Source organism: Myotis daubentonii, chromosome 3 (assembly GCF_963259705.1).
Source record: "Myotis daubentonii chromosome 3, mMyoDau2.1, whole genome shotgun sequence".
Lineage (NCBI taxonomy): Eukaryota > Metazoa > Chordata > Mammalia > Chiroptera > Vespertilionidae > Myotis > Myotis daubentonii.
The window spans coordinates 203,784,914-203,805,036 of record NC_081842.1 but is presented as its reverse complement, the minus strand read 5'-3'; the positions used below and the strand labels follow the sequence as shown (position 1 = coordinate 203,805,036).

The window sequence follows — 20,123 nt, the reverse complement described above, 5'->3', positions numbered from 1 at the left end:
CCCCAGGGGGACTGGGATGAAAACTGACAGGGATGAGCGCTCTTGGTAACTAGCCCACTGGCCTGCCCACTGGCCCGGGCTGTGCGTGAAGCTCCTATCCACCAGGATGAGGACTGCTAATCCGTGGCTCCCGATGGCTTCTGCTCGTGCTCATCCATCCCAGCCTTTTAGAGACCAGAGGTTTGCTTTCCCGTCCCATCCCAGGGGAGACAAAGTGAGAGGCTGAGACCAGCCTTTTACTAGATGGGGCACATATCTTGCATGAAGGGCAGGGTGGGCCCCTGGAGACAGGGTGGTGAGATGGCATAGCCAGAGGGGAGAGGTGCCGGGTGTAGTCAGCTAGGAGGAAGCTCCTGAGGTGAACATTTTTCTCCTCTCCTTAGCCCAGTGTCACCTCCAGCTCCTGGATTTAGAGTAGGGACATACTCCTCTCCATCCAGGTTGTAGAGGAGACCTGACCTGCTCTGTGCCTCTGACCTCTGACCCCAGCCAAGGTCCTTAGTGTCCCTGGCTTTCTCGGTGGGGTTGCAAGAGAATTCAGTGGGAGGAACTTCTCTTGGGACCGGAATTCCTTGGTGGAATGCAAATGACGAGTCACAGAGGCCTCTCTATGATATCACCACGAGTGGGAGCAAGCCCGCATGGAATAAAGTTTCTTTGAGGAGTGGGAGGAGACTGAGCAACTATGCAGGATAAAGAATGGCAGCGAAGGACTATCAAGTCTATGAGTATCAAGGTAGATGACCCCTGCCTGGCTCTACCATTTAATCTGGGCATCCCAGGATCGGGTGGGGCACAGGAGGACTGTGCTGGGTCCAGAGGGATAGGGGCTGCGCTGATGGGCCCTCTCCTCACCCTTGCAGAGGTCCCCTCATGATCCCTACTTCTGGCCAGAGGAGCAAATGCTTATCGACCGTGGAGACATTATTGACACAAAGGTAAAAACAAGGTGGTCCAACCTCCCCCACAGGGACCCTTCTGCAGCTGCGCCCATGAGGCAACAGGCCTCATAATCACTCTGTCCCTTTTGCCTTCTAAATGTCCTTTCAGAGGACACTCCCCAGAAATAAATCCCTGCAGTCACACCCCCATGATATGTTAGAATTGCCTGTCAGTGCCCCCTATAGGAACCCCTCTATGACAGTCTCAACAGAGATCCTAAAAGAGTCTCCCTTGTAATGACTCCCGACAAAGATCCCCCAGCAGTGGGCCATTTAGGTAGTAACCTCTACACTGATGCCCCCTGCCATGATTCCCTCTTCGGCCCCTTTCCCCAGAGTGGCCTTCCTCAGAGAACCCCATTCACTGGGGGCAAACATCCAGGCAGAGGCCGCCTACGGTGATACCTGCCTGAAGGAAGGTCCTTCGCCCTCTCCCAGGATGCCTGGGATATGCAGGAGTTCATCACTCGAATGTATGTCAAGCAGCTGCTCCAACACTGGACGTTTCAGCTGCTGCTGGCCACGCTGCTGGTGGTCAATGCCATCACCGTCGCGCTCCGCACCAACTTCGCCCTTGGCCAGGTGGGACTCTAGCCTGACCTCTGCACCCACTGACCTAATGGGGGTCTGGGTAAGGCACTTCCCTCTCTGGGCCTCAGGATCCTCCTCTGTCCATGAGAATTGGATTGGATGCTCTTCAAGGGCCTGCCAGCACTGACCTTCCAGTGGTCTAGAGATAAAATAAGACACAGTGTTGGGGGGGGGGGGGGGCGCCCAGCTTTGAGGAACACATTGCATTTGTACAGGAAGGGCAGGGGGAAAATGGTGTGAGCAGAGGCAGGCAAACAGATGCCTTGTAGGGAAGGGTATCCCTTATTTATTTATAAGATTTTTTAAAATGGATTTTTAGATAGAGAGGAAGGGAGTGGGAGAGAAGAAGAGAAATATCGATGTGAGAGTGCAATATTGATCGGCTGCCTCTTGTACTGGGGATCAAGCCCACAACCTGGGCATGTACCCTTGACTGGGAATGGAATTAGCAATATCCTGGTGCATGGGAGGATGCCCAACCAACTGAGCCACAACGGCTAGAGCAAAGGTATCCCATTTTACTCACTAGTCACTGAGAGAGAATCGCTGTGTACCATGCACTGTACTCAGGGCTAGGGTTCCAGGTATGAACACAACAGATGCAGTTCTGTCTTAGACACAAACATGTCATTATAAATGCCTGAGTGCCAGAGCACATGGAGAAGGCATCAAACCGGATGGATTGAGGAAGGGTTCCTGGAGAAAGGGACACTTAAGCAGAGAATAAAGAATGAGTAGAAGTTGTCCAGGCAAAGAGAGGTGAGGAAGAGGGTTTGGAGGCAGGAGAAATAGCGTGTGTGTTCTGTGTGTCCAACTTGAAGTCCAGTGTGACACTGGTCTCGTGCTTTTTTCTTACAAGGAATATACAACATACATGGATTGTGCTATTTAAAAAGCAACATTTTTTATTTTTTTATTTTATTTTATTTTTTTTAAAATATATTTTATTGATTTTTTACAGAGAGGAAGGGAGAGAGATAGAAAGTTAGAAACATTGATGAGAGAGAAACATCGATCAGCTGCCTCCTGCACACCCTCCACTGGGGATGTGCCCGCAACCCAGGTACATGCCCTTGACCGGAATCGAACCCGGGACCTGTCAGTCCGCAGGCCGACGCTCCATCCACTGAGCCAAACCGGTTTCGGCTAAAAATCAACATTTTTTAAATGTTCAATGCGGTGGCTGGTGAGTTCAGAACGGTGATCAGGGGCAGGGCCTTTAAGTTATGTCAAGGAGGGTGGTCTTTATCCTATGTCATTGGAAAGCCAGGGAAGAGTTTAAAGCCTGGAAGTGACATGACCAGGCATGTTATAAAACTGACCCTCTCTGCCACAGTGAGGGCTACAGAAGGGAGAGTATCAAGAATGGGAAACAGTGAAGCAGGCAAGATTGTGTTGGAGATGTTCAGGTGAAAGCAGATGGGGCTTGGACCAGGCTAATGGTAGTAGGTAAAAAGAGGTCACATGCATCTGAAGTTCCCTAGGAGTTGGATCCATGGGCCTTATAGATTGATTTACTTTAGAGCAAACACTTAGTGAGCACTGACATGTGCTGCCTCGTTTAACATCTGTCACCACCTCACGTACACACAGGGAGAGCAAGAAGTTAAGTTTCTGGTGCTTTTTGTTGGGACATGGGGACATAGGATGAGCAGGTTTGGGGAGGATGTTGAGTTCAGTTTGAGTTGTGTAGAGTCTGTGGTGCCCATGCAGTATCCACACAGAGATAGTGAGGGGTTAGAGGTCAGTTCTGAAATGCCTCAGAGAACACTGGGATGGAGGTGGTGACAAGAGAGTTGCCAGCATCTGGGTGGATAGTTGCCGAAGCTAAAGGAATTGATGAGGTTGCCCGGGAAGAGAGAATTGAGTGAGAACAGGCCAACACAGAGCTCTAGAGGAGAACCTGTAAGTAAAGGGCAGAAAGTGGAAGAGGAAGTACAAGGGAAACTGAGGAGAAGGCGTGCCAGAGGAGTGGGAGGAAACCCAGGACAGTGTACGCTCAGGGGAGTGGGCACGATGGCAGATGTGGCTAAGAGACAAGGCAGTAAGGACTAAGTACCCCTTGGATTTAGCTTTTATGACCTTGATACGGTATTAACAGAAATCCTATTGCTAGATTTGGAAGATGAGTAGATGGGGAGGCAGATCACACACATTGATGGATCATGAAATCAATTCAGAGTGCAGATACTAACATTGTGATATAGAATGAAATAGTAGGATGAAAAAGAATTGAATAGAAATTGTGTGTGTGTGTGTGTGTGTGTGTGTGTGTGTGTGTGAGAGAGAGAGAGAGAGAGAGAGAGAGAGAGAGAGAGAGAGAGAGAGATGTTGTAAGAAGTAAAATAGATTTCTTATTTTGGGTCCTAGTCAAAAATGGTAAAAGCACTGGTATAGGATATGTGTCACGGAGGTCGAATCCTAGAAGCTGTGAACGCCAGACTAATTTGAACCTTACCCTGAAGGTCATGGGGAACCATGGAAGTCTAGTGGTGGAGAAGGCAACGCTGATGTAGACATAGATGCCCATGACTTGGAGAAGGCAGGAGGACTATTTAGGAAATTCTTTCTATAAATAGGGGAGCCTATTGCCTTCAGTGGCCAGTGGGGCGGAACTGAGGTGACAGATGAGGGGACAGAAAGCTCTTCCTTGTTACGGGCAGACATCCCTGGCCCCTGATGCTTTTTGGGAATTTGGAACCCATAAAACTTAACCTCTCATCTGGGTTTAAGAAGCTCTTCCCAGCTGGTGGATGGGGGTGATGGCAAGGTGTGGTAGCAAGAGGCTTTCATGTGTGGCAGCGAGCCTTGGGGCAGAGTCTATTGGCCATGGAAGTGAAGAAAGGGAGGAGTCCAGGTGACTTTGGTAACTGCCAGGGTAGAGCCAGGGGTCTGGGAGCTATTAATAGAGTCACAGACTATAGTGGCGTCACAGCTTAGGGGGAGCTAAGGGAGTAGTATCTAGTTTGGGTGAAAGTGAGTTGGGGTCTAAACAGAATTCAGTCATCAAGTCATCTGGCCACAATCCATTCATCCAGAGAAATGTCCTGGAGTAGATACTCAGGAGCTTGGTCAGGTTGGCCTGGGGGATTTGGGAGCTGGGGCAGCAAGAGTGGTTGGGACAATCAGAGAAGAAAGGATGGAACTTGGTGTCTTCTATCTCAGGGGCTAGTTCTGGAGCCAGTTCTGCCTCTCCCAGTCTCCCTTTTCCAAGTATCCTTACTCCAGGGGAGCAAAGGTTTGTAGTCAGACAACAATTTATTTTTTCTTTAAAAAAATTGATTTTTAGAGAGAGAGGAAGGGAGAGGGAGAAAGAGAGAAACATTGATGTGAGAGCGAACTATTGATCGGCTGCCTCCTTCATGCCCCATAACAGAGGTTGAGCCCACAACTCAGAATTGTGCTCCACCTGGGAATTGAACTGGCAACCTTTTGGTGCACCGGACAACATCCAACCAAGTCACACCTGCCAGGGCTGGACAACAATCTTTACTGCTGTCTGACCTTGGGCACCACTCATTTCTCATCTGTAAGATGAGAATACAGCCTACTTTTTAGGATGATGGTGACAGTAAAGCAAAATAATGCATGGTGGTCTTAGCAAGGTGCCTGGCATGTACATGCAAAATGTGCTCTAAAGGAGCTACATCCCTAGCTGGTTTGGCTCAGTGGATAAAATGTCGGCCTGTGGACTGAAGGGTCCTGGGGTTTAATTCCGGTCAAGGGCATAAGCCTGAGTTGCGGGCTCCATCCCCAATAGGGAGATACAGGCAACCAATCATTGATTCTCTCTCATCATTGATGTTTCTATCTCTCTCTCCCTCTCCCTTCCTCTCTGAAATAAACAAAAATATATTTAAAAGTATATAAAATAAAATAAAAGAGTTACAAAGATGCTGAGGATGAAGAGCAGCAGGAATATGGGCCTTCCCTCCCCCCACGATGTCCTCTCTCCCTAGCCCCGCCCAGTCCCCCACTCCACTGACCTCTCTGTCCCTCTCTTTTTCTGTCTTCCATGTAGAAGCACTATGAGTTCTTCGCTACCATAGATGACATTGTGCTGACCATCCTTATCTGTGAGGTTCTCCTTGGCTGGTTAAATGGCTTCTGGGTTTTCTGGAAGGTGAGATCCTGGGCCCTCCCTGCCATCGCCCTTACCCTTCCTTAGGAAGTGTACCCCGGCCAGTCCCCATTTCTGATTTCTGTGCTCCTGGCCCTAAAGATTGAGAGGTGTGTGTGTGTGTGTGTGTGTGTGTGTGTGTGTGTGAGAGAGAGAGAGAGAGAGAGAGAGAGAGAGAGAGAGAGAGACTACTTCTGAGATGTCTGATATAGTAACTTATACTAGAAGTGCAGCTTCCCTGGGTCCCAGTCTCCGCTCCAGCCTTCCCCCATTCTGTGATCCTGGGAAAACCTTGATGTCCTTATATAGGAAATGAGATTGAGAGCATTTACCTTAATTTACAGGGTTCAAGAGTAGGAGTCAACAAACTTTTTCTATCAAGAGCCAGATAAAGATTTTAAGCTTTGTGGGCCCTCGTCTCTGTTGCAAACATTCATCTCAGCAGTGGGAGCACAGAGAAGCTGTAGGCAGCACATAGGTGAATAAACATGGCTGTGCTCCAAATAATCTCACTCAAGGACACTGAGAGTTGAACTTCATATAATTTGCATGTGTCACCACATGCTATTCTTTAGATTCCCCCCCCCCCCCCCAATTAAAAACCACCACCACCACCATTCTTAGCCTGAGCGTTCTACAAACAAAGAGCTGCTGGCCAGATTGGCCCCTGGCCTAGAGTTGGCTGAGCCCTGTCCTGGAGAATGTTGAGGAGCTGCCTCTGTAGGAATAGGTCTGAAAGTTACATTAAATCAAACTCTTTGTTTGATTAGGACTTCAGGAGCAAGGGATTTATTTGCCTTTGGGTATTTTCGAGAAGAGGCTTACAAAAACAAACAAACAAACAAACAACAACAACAACAAAACTACCCAAAAAAGAACCCTCTCATAAAAAGGAAGTATTTAAATATAGTTACTAGAACAACCAATTCGAATTATAAGCTTTCCATGGGTTAGAGGTTTCACTTCATAGAACACAGAATGTAGAATCTAGAACAAAATTTGTGAAGTCTAAATGTCTTAAAGACTGCTTTGGGCAAACAACACTTGTAAGGATGCTTATTAACAGAAAAAGGAGCCTGGCTGGCATGGCTCAGTGGTTGAGCATCTACCTATGAACCAGGAGGTCATGGTTCAATTCCCGGTCAGGGCATATGCCCGGGTTGTGGGCTCCATCCCCACATTGTGGGGCATGCAGGAGGGAGCCGATCAATGATTCTCTATCATCATTGATGTTTCTATATCTCTCTCCTTCTCCTTTCCTCTCTGAAATCAATTTTTTAAAAAAGAATAGGATGGTTTGTATTGACATATCTCAGATACCTTGGTTTTGTGAACATTTCCCTGCACCACTTTTTCAGAACTAGCTCTAGGATGCAGGCAGACATCTACTTACTAGGAGGGAACATTCCTCCTTCATTTTCCTGAGATTTCTTTCAGCAACACTTAGGGATTTGTCCCAGAGTTTCTTAGCACAGGAGACTTGAAGCAAGAATGAGGATCTTGTGTTCCTCCAAGCCATTCCATCAGCCAGGGTTTCTCAACCTCAGCACTACAATAATGACGTTTAGGCCTGGATACTTTTTTGTTGTGGGGACTGTCCCATGAATTGTCGGATGTTTAGCAGCATTCCTGGCATCTACCCACTAGATACCATTAGCACCATCCTTGTTGTGATAACCAAGAATGTCCCCAGACATTGCCAAATGTCATCTGGAGGGCAAAATCACCCCTGGCTGACATAATGTTCCCAAACCTAACCTTTCCTCTGTGGCCAAGCTATCAGTGCCAAAAGCCAGGGCTGGTTAGAAGCTGTTTTTGCCTCCTTCCCTACTCCCACCCTCCCCCCTGGATCCTAATACACAAAATCTGATCCCTGTTGCAAGGGTGTGGTGGAGGGGTTGTCGAGAGGAAAGAAAGGGATAAATACAGGGAAGGCAGGAAGTCTGGAAATTAACATCTCAAATATTACCCAGTCACATAGGGATCCCAAATTTTGTCCCCAGCTCTCCCCCCGTTTTTAAAAAAAAATATATTTTATTGTTTTTTTACAGAGAGAAAGGAAGAGAGGTAGAGAGTCAGAAACATCAATCAGCTGCCTCCTGCACATCCCCCACTGGGGACGTGCCCGCAACCCAGGCACATGCCCTTGACCGGAATCGAACCCAGGACCCTTCAGTCCGCAGGCCTACGCTCTATCCACTGAGCCAAACCAGTTTCGGCCCCCCCCCTTTTTTTTTTTTATCATCTGTGCGTGACTCCTTCCTTCTCCTCACCTCCACAGCCTATTAATCACTATTTCACCACCTAAATCTTTCTCAAATTTCTGCTATCCCTGTCTATGGTATGGCCATACCACCCTGAACGCCCCGATCTCGTCAAATTTCTCCTATCCCTGTTTTAGCTCTTGCTTTGTCTTCCCTCACCAGGATGTTGCTATGGCTTCCTGTGTCCCCACCTGCCATTAAAGTGATCTTCCTAAGGCACAAGCCAAAGTATCCTTGCTTATTTTTGCAGCCTCATCACTCCTGGCCTCACCCTGGTGTTCCAGCTGCACCAAACTGCTTGTAGTTGCATTGCACACACACACACACACACACACACACACACACACACACACACGCACTCTGCTTCTCACCTCCTTGGCTGGTTAAATGGCTTCTGGGTTGTCTGGGTTCAGGGTCTGGCATATAGTGTGAGTTTAATACCGGATGGGTAGAGGGATGAATCTTTAGACAGGCAGACATGTGTCTCTTTGTGGATGTGTAGGCACAGACATTCTGAACTTGGGACACTGGGCGAGCTTGTGTTTATTAAACTACCCAAGAAATTTAAGAACATTTTTTTCATTAAAAAATATTTACTACAGATACATATTGGTCAAGACTATATTGAAAAGTACACACATAATTCTTGCTTTCATTCCTTTCTCTCCACCCCCACCCTCTCTAGGTAATCTATGTATATTTATATTCTCTTGCTTAGCCTACCTCTGTTTATTTTGCAATCATAAGCAAACAAGTATATATTTTTAGTCCTCCCTTTCCTAACAGTAACATACTATTGTCACTGTTCTGCACTTTGATTCTTTTTTTTTTTTAAATATATTTTTATTGATTTTTAACAGAGAGGAAGGGAGAGAGATAGAGAGTTAGAAACATCGATGAGAGAGAAACATCGATCAGCCGCCTCCTGCACATCTCCTACTGGGGATGTGCCCACAACCCAGGTACATGCCCTTGACCGGAATCGAACCTGGGACCTTTCAGTCCGCAGGCTGACGCTCTATCCACTGAGCCAAACCGGTTTCGGCGCTTTGATTCTTTTTTAATATATTCCATTTATTTCTTTACAGAGAGGCAGGGAGAGGGATAGAGAGTTAGAAACATCGATGAGAGAGAAACATCAACCAGCTGCCTCCTGCACACCTCCTACTGGGGATGTGCCCCCAACCAAGGTACATGCCCTTGAACCGGAATCGAACCTGGGACCCCTCAGTCCACAGGCCGATGCTCTATCCACTGAGCCAAACCGGCCAGGGCTGCACTTTGATTTTTTTAAATATTTTAAAATATATTTTTATTGATTTCAGAGAGGAAGGGAGAGGGAGAGAGAGAAACATCAATGATGAGAGAGAATCATTGATTGGCTGCCTCCTGCATGCCCCCTAACGGGGATTGAGCCCGCAACCCAGGCATGTGCCCTTGACTGGAATTGAGCCAGGGACCCTTCAGTCTGAAGGCCAATGCTCTATCCACTGAGCCAAACCAGCTAGGGCTGCACTTTGCTTTTGTCACTTAATGGATCTTGGCAAACTTTCTATGTCAATACATGAAGATCTTTTCTTTTTCTTTTTTTTATGGCTCAATGGTACTACTCCAGTGAATGAATATGTAATAGTTTGTTCAACCAGGGCCCACTTGCTGGACACTTTGGTTGTTTTCAACCTTATACAAATGTCATTTTGTACTTGAACTAGAGTTTCTGTGGGTCAGGTGTCTAGAAGTGGGATCACTGGTCAAAAGGTCAATGCACATATTGTTTGTGAAATAGAGCAAAGTCCCCTCTTTCGTCATTGTGGTTGAATTTTCGTCTCTGGGAGCGCCCTTCCCCCATCCCCACTCCTAGATGAGTCTGTGCCTTATAAGACAAAGGGCTTGTAAAAATGTCCTGTCTCTCTTATACAGTGAGAGCTAGTTCACCACTGAACTGACTACTGAAGCAGTGGTCTTTAATGTTTCCATTAGTATTTATTTTCCTTTTATTATTAATTGGAGTGTGTGTCACACAAAGGCTGGAGCATCCCAACACTCTCTTGTCACTTAACTGTAGGACAAGGCCATTTTCAGCAGTGCACCAACCACGGGGGTGCTCAGCTGAGGAACTAGCTTGTATGTATGTGCGATCATACACTGTGTGTCTCTGAGACTGCACTTGGCTGTTGACACATGTATGAGACAGCAAGTGCATGCCTATTGGGTGACATCTTTTGTGGGCAACAGAATGAGTAACAACAGTGAATGGCAGATGATTGGCCCTGCTGTGAGAAGATCCCCTCATCCTTGGGGGGTGGGGAAGGCAGACCCGGGATGTCTCCATGGGCTGGGCCTGACAGACCCCATTGGGGCTGACCCCCCCCCCCCCAGGATGGCTGGAACATCCTCAACTTCCTTATCATCTTTACCTTGCTCCTGGGGTTCTTCATTAGTGAACTCAATGTCATCTCTATCACCTACACCCTCAGGTGAGTGGGAACTCTGGAGAAAAGAGGGGGACCTGCCTGGACCCTGGGGAAGAGATGGGGGCTATTACCAACTGGGGGTAGTTCTGCCTGTCTGGGCAGGTAGGGTGGCAGTGAGGAGGAGGGGTCTGGGAAAGGCTGAGGGGCATCCCTGAGAGGCTCTGCTACAGGGTCCTTCGTCTCGTGCATGTGTGCATGTCTGTGGAGCCCCTGGCCCGGATCATTCGTGTCATCCTGCAGTCGGTGCCTGACATGGCCAATATCATGGCCCTCATCCTCTTCTTCATGCTGGTCAGTCCCTCCCCCACCCCAGCCACTCCCCTTCCCTGAACAGGTCATGGGTCACTGGGGATACAGGGGTGTCTGGAGAAGAGGAGAGGCTTATGGGCCCAAAACCCTGTGATTCCCTTGGCAGCGTTCATTTGTATGTGCTGTCTCCAAGGCTCTTGTGTGAAGTCAGATGGGTCTTCGGTCTCTCTGGCAGGTGTTCTCCGTGTTTGGGGTCACTCTCTTTGGTGCATTTGTGCCCAAGCATTTCCAGAACATGCAGGTGGCCCTGTACACCCTCTTCATCTGCATCACCCAAGATGGCTGGGTGGACATCTACAATGACTTTCAGTGAGTCCCTGTGAGGCTTCTGATCCCCAGCCCATCCAGGCAAGGCAGGGGCTGGGCTCTCGTGAAACAAAATACCAACTGGAGAGGGAAAAGGGCTCCAGGTGGGTGTGGAGCTCCAGGGCTGGGGATGAGGATGGCCCAGCAGGAAACGGGTGTCAGGGCTTTAAAGGAGGAAAAGAGATGCCTGGGTCCGGGGCCTCTGGGTTTGTGGACTACTTGAAGCCTTGTCCCCTTGAAACTCCAACCAATCAAAGTCCCACCACAGGCCTATTCATGGATATTTCTCCCATCATGCTAAACAGCCAGGTTGGCAGGCCTTGGGCACAGGAGCTGTCTGTGGTTGCACTAGAGCTTTAGGGCAGCCTCCCAGTCCACATTGGAGCCTACCAAACTGTCTGGACTCCTGGGAACCTAGGGTCTCATTTCACTGATTCTTAGACTCACTGCCCAAGGTCACATTTGGCCACAGATGGTTGCCTGGGTTCTGTCCTTTCCCGCTTTCCCATTAAGACTATAACATATTTGTTTCCAGTCCACTCCAGGGATCTGGGCCCACTGATGATATCTTTTAATTCCCTTCATGTGAAAGTAGAAGCTCAATTGGTAAAGAGATTCTACTATCATTATCCATTATGATTTAGGTGGTAGAGAAACCACAGAGTGTGCAATAAAGGTGGACTGGGCTTTTGAGTCTTTACTCTACCACACTAGCCATATGACCTTGGGCAAATTACTTTCCTGAGCCTCAGTTTCCTCATCTGTCAATTGAGGATTACAATACAATATTAGCTATGTCATGGATTGCTGTGAGGATCAATATAAATCTCTTAGCATAGAACCTGGCAGAGTACACACACACACACCACACACACACCCACTGGGGGGTGGAGGGAGAGAGAACACACACTATTATTTGGGGAATATTTTATGGGATATTTATAATAGGTATTAACAGTGGGTGGGGTTTTTCCTGTATATTTTCCTTCTGCTCTTTCTACAATGAGCTTGAATTGTCTTTTATAATAAGAAAGAGTATAGCCAATAGATTAAACTTAATAATGCTGATGTACAAATCCCCACCTTGCCGGGTGGGTTGAGGACCCTGCTGTCTGGCAGTACAATTAGAAGCAGGCATTGGATCTCACAGTAGCAGTGAGGCAGCAGAAGCCCTAGTAGCCTTGAGATAACCTCCCCATTTCATAGATGAGGAAATGAGCTCAAAGGGCCAGGGCGGTGACAGGGCCCCTGCCTGCCATCTCCAGGGCGAAGACCAGGGACTACGCAATGGAGGTTGCGGGGGCCTTCTACTTTATCACCTTCATCACTATTGGTGCCCTTATTGGCATCAACCTGTTGGTCGTCGTGGTAACCACCAACCTGGAGCAAATGATAAAGGCAGGAGAGCAGGGACAACAGGATAAAATAGGCTTCAGTGAGGTGAGTGAGATGGGGAGGGCAGAGGGAGGAGAGGGAGTGTATGTATGAGTGCTGACTTGAGCATAGGGGTATGTGAGTGTGTTCTCACACACTCAAGTGCCTGGAGCAAGCCAAGCCTGAGACCCAGAGGCATCATTTCCCACATTGAGTGCCAATTCACCAACTGGGGCTTCTGAGGGCTGTGGATTTCCTAGATGTTTTATTTCTATGACAACTCAAACTGAGTAGCCTGGATGACCTTAGGGCATTTAACCAATCTAAGCCTCGATTTCTTCTTCTGTAAAATGGGAATAATGATAGTACTTACCTCAAAGTACTATTCCGAGAATGGCATGGGTAAATGAACAGTACTTGACACCTACTAAGAACTCACTACATGTTAGCTACAGAATTATTTTTTCAGGGTTAGAACCTCCAAAGGGCTGGGGAGGTGAATGGTGTAGCACTTCCCACAGTGTTGAAGTCACTAAGCTGTGAATTGGGAGCAGATGGGCTTTAGAAGTTTGCTGGGTAGGATTTAGCAGGAGCGAGAAGGCTAAGATTGGTTGAAGCTGAAATGAGGGACATTAGAATCCTGGTGTCCTAAGAGACTCACCTTCTCTGAAGCCAAGCAGCAAGGGGCTGGGGCAGGGGCTGCCGGCTGGGCTGTCTCTTCCCTCTCCATTTCCCCTTTCCCAGACAGATGTGGAGGAGTATGGGAATAAGGACCTGCCCTTGGTGCACTGCGAGGTGGCCCGTTTGGAGATGTCTGGCCTTCCCCAAGAGCCGCTTGTGGGAGGCCCTCTGTCCAACCTCTCCGAAAGTGCTTGTGACAACTTTTGTTTGGTGCTCGAGGCGATACAGGAGAACTTGATGCAGTACCAAGAGATCCGAGATGAGCTCAACAAGTAGGGCGGCTACTGGGGGTACCCCCGAGTCCCGTGAGTTAGGACTGAGCAGAGCCTCAGATTCTTCTGGCCTTATGTCCTCACCATTTTATACTGTGGTCCTTGAGGCCCAGAGAGGTTAAGTGGCTTGCCCAGTTCTCCAGCCTTATGAAGGAGCTGGAATCCAGACTTCCCGGCTTGGCCTGGATCTCTATCAGCATGAAGAGCAAGGGTGACTGGGGCAGACACCAGGGAACAGGTGTGAGGACTGCCCCTTTTTCCCCTACCCTGAACGCGCTCACCGCTCCGCCCCCAGGATAGTGGAGGAGGTGCGCTCCATACGCTTCAACCAGGAGCAGGAGGAGGAGCTATTGCACAGACACTTGTCAGTCCAGTCGATGGAGAGCAAGTCCTCCATGGACCTGCATGAGATGACTAGCCAGCAAGACTTGATCACTGCGCTCGTCCACAGGGAAAAGGTGCCGTTTCCCTCTCCTATCTGATCTGTGCTCACCCCGCCACTCTACCCAGCCCAGCCCAGCCCAGCCTAGTCTCTGAGGAATTAGTCCAAGTTTGTCTATTCCTAGGCCCGCGCCCTAGACACTTAGCCCCAGCAGTCACAGCCAATTGGCCAATCTGGTTAAGTTACACCTTTCCTTCTTTAAGAAAGCCCGGGAATCCATCAGATTCCTCTCATTGAGCCACTTCTGATTCTAGTGCCCTCAACTCTACCCTTTCTTAGAGAGACTTGAGCCAGCTCCGTTCCTGCTTAGTGGCAGATACTTATGCCCACTGGTGGCAAAGGACCCTGGGTCCTGTCGAGCAGGAAGCCTCTTGGGGAGAGAAAGGCACACACCACATTAGTTTCTGCTTCTCTGATTGTAACTGTAAATCTCCACAGCCTGGGCTCCCAAGCTCAGAGAGGATACTAGGCAGGCTAGACATATGAAGGATTTCCTTGGGAGGCCTCGATGGGGCACCCTTGAAGCTGGAGGAGGGGAGTAAGGAGCATCTGCCATGGCAGGGTAGACTACTGACAAGACCTCTGGGTTTGCAGGTTCAGGAGTCTACCACAAATTTACCTAAAAGGAAGAAGAGCAGCCGCTGAGAGGTCAGGAGGGGAGCCAAGGGGCCTGTGCACACGCCCAGCTGCTGCATCTTCCTGCATCCCAAGCGTTTGGTCTGGAATGTTGTATATGTCCCTGTACTTAAACAATAAAGTTCAGATCTGTGTCTTGAACCTGATCTCCGGAGTCGGGCATGCTTCGTTAGGACTCGGTCGGCCTCACCCCCGCGGGACCCCCTGCCTCATTCTGGCGCCATGAACAGGGACCCTGGCAAGCGTTGGGACGGGTGAGTGCCCCTCTGTAACAATGGAAAACCTTCCCCCCTCAGCCCGAGCCCCTCAGGCTCGGGCACTCCACGCGCTGTTACAGAGCAGGCGAGTAAAGGTAACGGAATGGGAGACATTCCCTCTCTCCCTAACACCAGCGGTTCTAGCTATCTTAGCTTGTCTAACCGGGGCCCCACCCAAGCTGCAGCCGCTGCTGCCACCCCCGCCTCCTCAGGCGCTGCTACCAATGCCTGAGGGCTTTCAGCCTCGGTAGAGGCTGGGGGGGCGTGTAGTAAGCCCTCTGCCCCCGCAGATTCCTGGGCTGTTTTCAACAAGCAAAAAGTAGTTTCTCAAAGCTCAAGGAAGGCTGAAACTGAGACAGAAAAAACCTCTAGCGAGGAGAAAGCAGGAAAGTCTCACCAGGAGGCTGCCTGCCGGAGTCACTCCCTCGCTCCCCTTGCAGAACAAACAAAAAGTTTTGCCGGGAGCCGGTCCATGCTTGCTGTTTCAAGGGACCTGGCATATATGGCATACTGTTCTTAAAATGTTTGCTCACCTTCTTGGCACTATGTGTTTTAACCAAGGTCTCCTCTCTGAGAAGGTTGTTTCCCCAGGTAGGGATTTTCCCCTGAAGTTAGGGAGGGAATAAAACCCCTCGACTAAGTGCCAGGCGGGTAATTAATCACTTTAACTACAAACAATCATGCTTAAGCTACATAATCTTTACTCCCTGAAATGGAGATAAGAAACGCCCTAACCTTTGTAATAGAGATTGATAGGATTGAATCAACTGGTATAAATACAGATGTAACAAGACAGAAAGACACAGAACTTAGAACACAGAACTTAGGAGACAGAACCTAGGCACGGAACCTACACAGAACGTTCTCTAGAGACAGAAGAACTTCGCTGGAGAGAACATGGCAAAAGATCCTGGACAGAAACTGGCCTCAGAACCTAGAGACAGAACCTAGCGAGAGAACATGGCAAAAGATCCTGGACTGAACCTGACTACAGAAATTGGCAAGAGAACCTGACTAGAACCTGGTGACTGAACCTGGCTGGAGAACCTGGACAGAACCTGGCTGGAGAACCTAGCGAGGGAACATGGCTACAGAACCTGGCTGGAGAACCTGGAGAACCTAGCAAGAGAACATGGACACAGAACCTGGCTGGAGATCCAGACCAGAACTTCGCTGGAGATCCAGACCAGAACTTGGCTGGAGATCCTGGCTAGGCTGCTGATCAACTAAACATTGTCTCCGTGTCCTTCCTTCTTCGCCGACTCTGTCCACGCCTTTGGGGACCCCTGGACCTGCTGGGGTTGGACCCCGGCAAAGTTTAACTGCCCAGCAGTCCCCAAGTAACCCTTTCGTGGGAGACACAGATAATAATCCATGGACGGGGACATATCAATCGTGTGTAGCCAGAGAAATAGAACAAAGAAGTCCTTAGAGCTAAAGACCCCTGGACTCTTTCCTGTGAATGTTAACCCCACAGCTACAGCAGAGAAAAAAAAGGGGGGGGGGGGAGCTGTTGCCATGGAGAGAGAGTTCTTTGTTGATTTTGCTTATCTAAGGTATGCGAAGACCCTAGCAGCTAGCAGGCAAACTTATCTCTGTTCATGCTGAGGTTGAAGCCTCAAAGTAGCTAGCTAGTACCATAAATCACCCAGATAACAGAGACTTGGCTAACAGCAGCTTCCCTATATCTAAATCCAGCCTAACACCAGGAATGCTCAAAGCCTTCTCAAAAAATGCAAAATAATCCTTTCCATTAATATTAACAGTGTAAACTAAGATTGTTGTTAGAATATTAAATTTGACAGTAAAATAATAGTCAAGTTTTCAGATTAATTAAAATTGGCTCAAGAAGTATTAACCAAAATTTTCATTTCATGGAAAAATTGCTTAACATGCAATGAACCTAAAGCAGTCATATTTTTATGCAAAAAAATAAAATTTAAAGTTATCTAGACTACATTATAAATTTTTCAAAAACCTCCTAATATTAAAAAATAAAAAAGAGAGGATAGTGGGAAAATACCATGTAAAAAAAGATATCCTGTAACTAATTTACATCTAGAAAAATTTTTCATTTGTAATGCTAACAGCAAAACACCCATGAAAAACCTATGTGGTGTCAACATAAGCCAAAGGAAATTCATTTAAGCAAAAATAAATAGAACTCCAAGTAAAGTTTCCTTTATTAACCTTTGGTCGAGAATACGTTCATATATTTTCAGAAAACAACTCCAAGACCATGTGGATTCCTGCAACAGAGAAAAATTATCAGAAATGCTCCAGCCATGAAGACAAGAGGAAAAACAATCCAGAGATACAGGCAGCTAGCTTGCACAAGCTATTTCCTCATTTAACCCTCTCTAGCTGCAAGCATCTCATAGGGACATGCAAAACCTGTGGCCCCCTATTGCCGGGGTCCAACCCCAGCGGGTCCAGGGGTTCCCAAAGGCGTAGACGGAGTCGGAGAAGAAGGAAGGACACGGAGACAGTGTTCAGTTGATCAGCAGCCTAGCCAGGATCTCTAGCCCGGATCTCCAGAGAGGTTCTGCTTCGGATCTCCAGCAAGGTTCTGTAGCCATGTTCCCTCGCTAGGTTCTCCAGCCAGGTTCTGTCCAGGCTCTCCAGTCAGGTTCAGTGTCCAGGTTCCAGTCAGGTTCTCCTGTCAATCTCTGTAGTCAGGTTCAGTCCAGGATCCCTTGCCATGTTCTCCCGCTAGGCTCTGTCTCTAGGCTCCGAGGCCAGTCCCTCTCCAGGATCCTCCGGCATGCTCTCTCCAGCGAAGTTCTTCTGTCTCTAGGCTCCGTGTAGGTTCTGTCTTCTTGATTCTGTTCTAAGTTCTGAGTGTTTCTGTCTTGTTACAACTGTATTTATACCAGTTGATTCAATCCTATCAATCTCTATTACAAAGGTTAGGGCGTTTCTTATCTCCATTCCAGGGAGAAAAGATTATGTAGTTTAAGCATGATTGTTCGTAGTTAAAGGGATTAATTACCCGCCTGGCACTTAGTTGAGGGGTTTTATTCCCTCCCTAACTTCAGGGGAAAATCCCTACCTGGGGATTCAACCTTTCTCGGAGAGGTGACCTTGGTTAAAACACAGCCCCAAGAAGGTGAGCAAACATATTAAGAACCATACGCCATATATGCCAGGTCCCTTGAAACAGCAAGGATGGACCGGCTCCCGGCACCCTATTGCCTTTAGGCCCCCTCCAGCCACAAGGGGTCAACCCCGGGGGGCTCCAACTCAATGCCTTATGGCAAGCAGATATGACCCATATTCCAAGCTTCGGTAGGCTCAAATATGTACATATAATCATTAACACTTGCTCTGGGGCCACGTATGCTCAGGCTCACACAGGTGAAAAAACTCGCCACGCAATAGCAACCCTCAAGGAAGCATTTTTAACATTAGGCTTCCCTTAGGAAATTAAAACAGATAATGGTCCCTACAACACTAGCAAGGCTTTTCAGCAATTCCTCACGAAATATAACATCAAGCACGTTACTGGCATACCATATAACCCACAAGGACAAGCCATAATAGAAAAACAAAACAAAGAACTAAAAACCCAGATTCAAAAAGAAAAACGAAGGGGGAAATACAGGCACGCCCCAACAACTATTACAACAGGCCTTATTAACTCTCAGTTATTTTCATTTTGCCCCCGACGGTCTTCCTCCCATTTTCAAACACTGGGGAGGTCTCAGAGGCGTACCAACACCTCTCCCCTTGGTCCGGTGGAGAGATCCACCAACCGGGGCTTGGGAGGGCCCGACCCACTCTTAACCCAAGGGAGAGGGTTTGCTTGTGTTTTTCCAGAAGATGAGAAAAATCCCGCGTGGATTCCTGCCCGTAACATCAAACCCTGCACCACCAGCGATGAGCCGTAGACCACCACGACCATCGCCCCCGGTAGAGGAAATGGAGGACCTGACCATAGAGGACAACCAGCCCCGACGGCGGAGACGACCAAGACGCCGACGAGCTCACCCCATCACTTGGGGTGATATGAAGGCCCTGCAAGAAGAAGCTGCACGCATGGCACCAGAAGGCAATCTGTCAGAAAGGACATTATTCCTATTAATGTGTGCCATCATAACAGCGAACTCTCAGGCGCGAGCACAACATGTATGGGCAGCCATACCTCATCCAGGGTTGCTCATGCCTGTCAGCGCCGACAGCCTACAATTCCCCGCTGTCCAAGTGTCTGACTGTTCTGTGGACTTATCCTGTGACGGAGCGGAACTGGTCTCATTGCCATAGAACAGGACAGTATGGGCTGATACTAGTAGCCCTAACCTCCTTAAGTGGACTCTAAATAATGGGACTGCCCTGGGACAAGGGTGGTTCTTAAGTGATATCCTCAACCGTCTAACTTCCTGGTTAAATCCAGCCAACCTCCTCATTTGGGAGGTCATGATAGTAGGATTTGTCATAGGAATAGTATTATTTCGCTGTTTATACAACATGTTCAATAAGCTAAGTGCCCAGCAAGCCATGATCATACACGTCCAGCAGGCGCTAATAAGAAAAGAAGGGGGAGATGTGGGAAGAGCTCAGGAGATTTATCTCAGTGCAGTGGCAGATGCAATGGCGTGAGCGCACTCCGCCTATACAAGCTTCCTCGGCACACCGGGAAGTGGCAGCGCCCGCCTGAGTAAGCCCCCTAGAGCCCCTACACACTACCCTATCTTTCCTACCATTGGTTGCCCTAAGGATGTTGTAAACTTCTGATTGGTCTGGAATGTTATATATGTCCCTGTACTTAAACAATAAAGTTCAGATCTGTGTCTTGAACCTGATCTCCGGAGTCGGGCATGCTTCGTTAGGACTCGGTCGGCCTCACCACCGCGGGACCCCCTGCCTCACATCCTCTCCCTTACACCTGGGGTGATGCCTGGAGCTATGGTAGTGGTGGCCTCTCTAGGGCCTGTGCCTGAGTTCCAGGTCCAGAGGAGCCAGGATGGAGAAGGACGCTGGATGAGAGTGGGAGCCCTACAGCAAGAAGGTGCTGGCTAAGGCAGCCAGGATTTGGCCTAAGTAGGGGCACCCCTGGCCCCCTGCTCTAGGACAGAACTAGATGGGGCCTCCGTGGGCCCAAGAACTAAGAGGAAAAAGCTGAGGCCAGTAAGGCTAGGCGTCTGTGTATTGACAATAAAGTTTTATGTTGGGATCAATGTGTCTGATTTGTGGATCTCCAACACCTTGAGGCAACCTTGCTCCAGGTCTAATGGGCAAGACTGATCTTGCCCCTCAATAGCCTGTTTGTCTGATGGGAAAGTCACTGACTGCCCTCCAGAGCTTCCAGTCCAATGGGAGAGAGAATCTGCACCCTACATAACTGTGACTAAATGGTAAAGATATAATCATGTGCTTAGAGGCCTAAAATTTGGTGGTTGGGAGCCCCTGCCTGACGCAGGAGACAGTCCTACCCCTCTGTCTGAAGGCAGAAGAGA

At 48.5% G+C, this 20,123-nt stretch overlaps 1 protein-coding gene across 2 annotated transcripts; it reads left to right on the top strand.

Annotated features, from left to right (window-relative positions):
* The first annotated feature begins 44 nt into the window (after positions 1-44).
* On the top strand, positions 45-19,807 carry CATSPER4 (cation channel sperm associated 4). Of its 2 annotated transcripts, none has more exons than XM_059690715.1 (12): positions 45-180; positions 864-938; positions 1,380-1,523; positions 5,554-5,655; positions 10,296-10,393; positions 10,561-10,681; positions 10,875-11,008; positions 12,271-12,445; positions 13,124-13,332; positions 13,628-13,790; positions 14,369-14,664; positions 18,487-19,807. In XM_059690715.1, exons 2-11 carry the CDS (start codon positions 903-905, stop codon positions 14,417-14,419), a joined length of 1,233 nt encoding a protein of 410 aa, XP_059546698.1. In that variant the 5' UTR covers positions 45-180; positions 864-902; the 3' UTR covers positions 14,420-14,664; positions 18,487-19,807. The 2 variants fall into 2 exon arrangements, with proteins under 2 accessions (XP_059546698.1, XP_059546697.1); XM_059690714.1 differs by lacking the exon at positions 18,487-19,807 and adding an exon at positions 16,890-17,073.
* The last annotated feature ends 316 nt before the right edge of the window (positions 19,808-20,123 follow it).

What these genes read in the sequence shown, in the direction of transcription:
- CATSPER4 (XM_059690715.1), top strand. Translation starts at nt 903, where the DNA reads ATGCTTATCGACCGTGGAGACATTATTGACACAAAG. An exon ending in CCAACTTCGCCCTTGGCCAG is followed by an intron (nt 1,524 to 5,553) that starts GTGGGACTCTAG and finishes TCTTCCATGTAG; the next exon opens with AAGCACTATGAGTTCTTCGC. An exon ending in TCTATCACCTACACCCTCAG is followed by an intron (nt 10,394 to 10,560) that starts GTGAGTGGGAAC and finishes GCTCTGCTACAG; the next exon opens with GGTCCTTCGTCTCGTGCATG.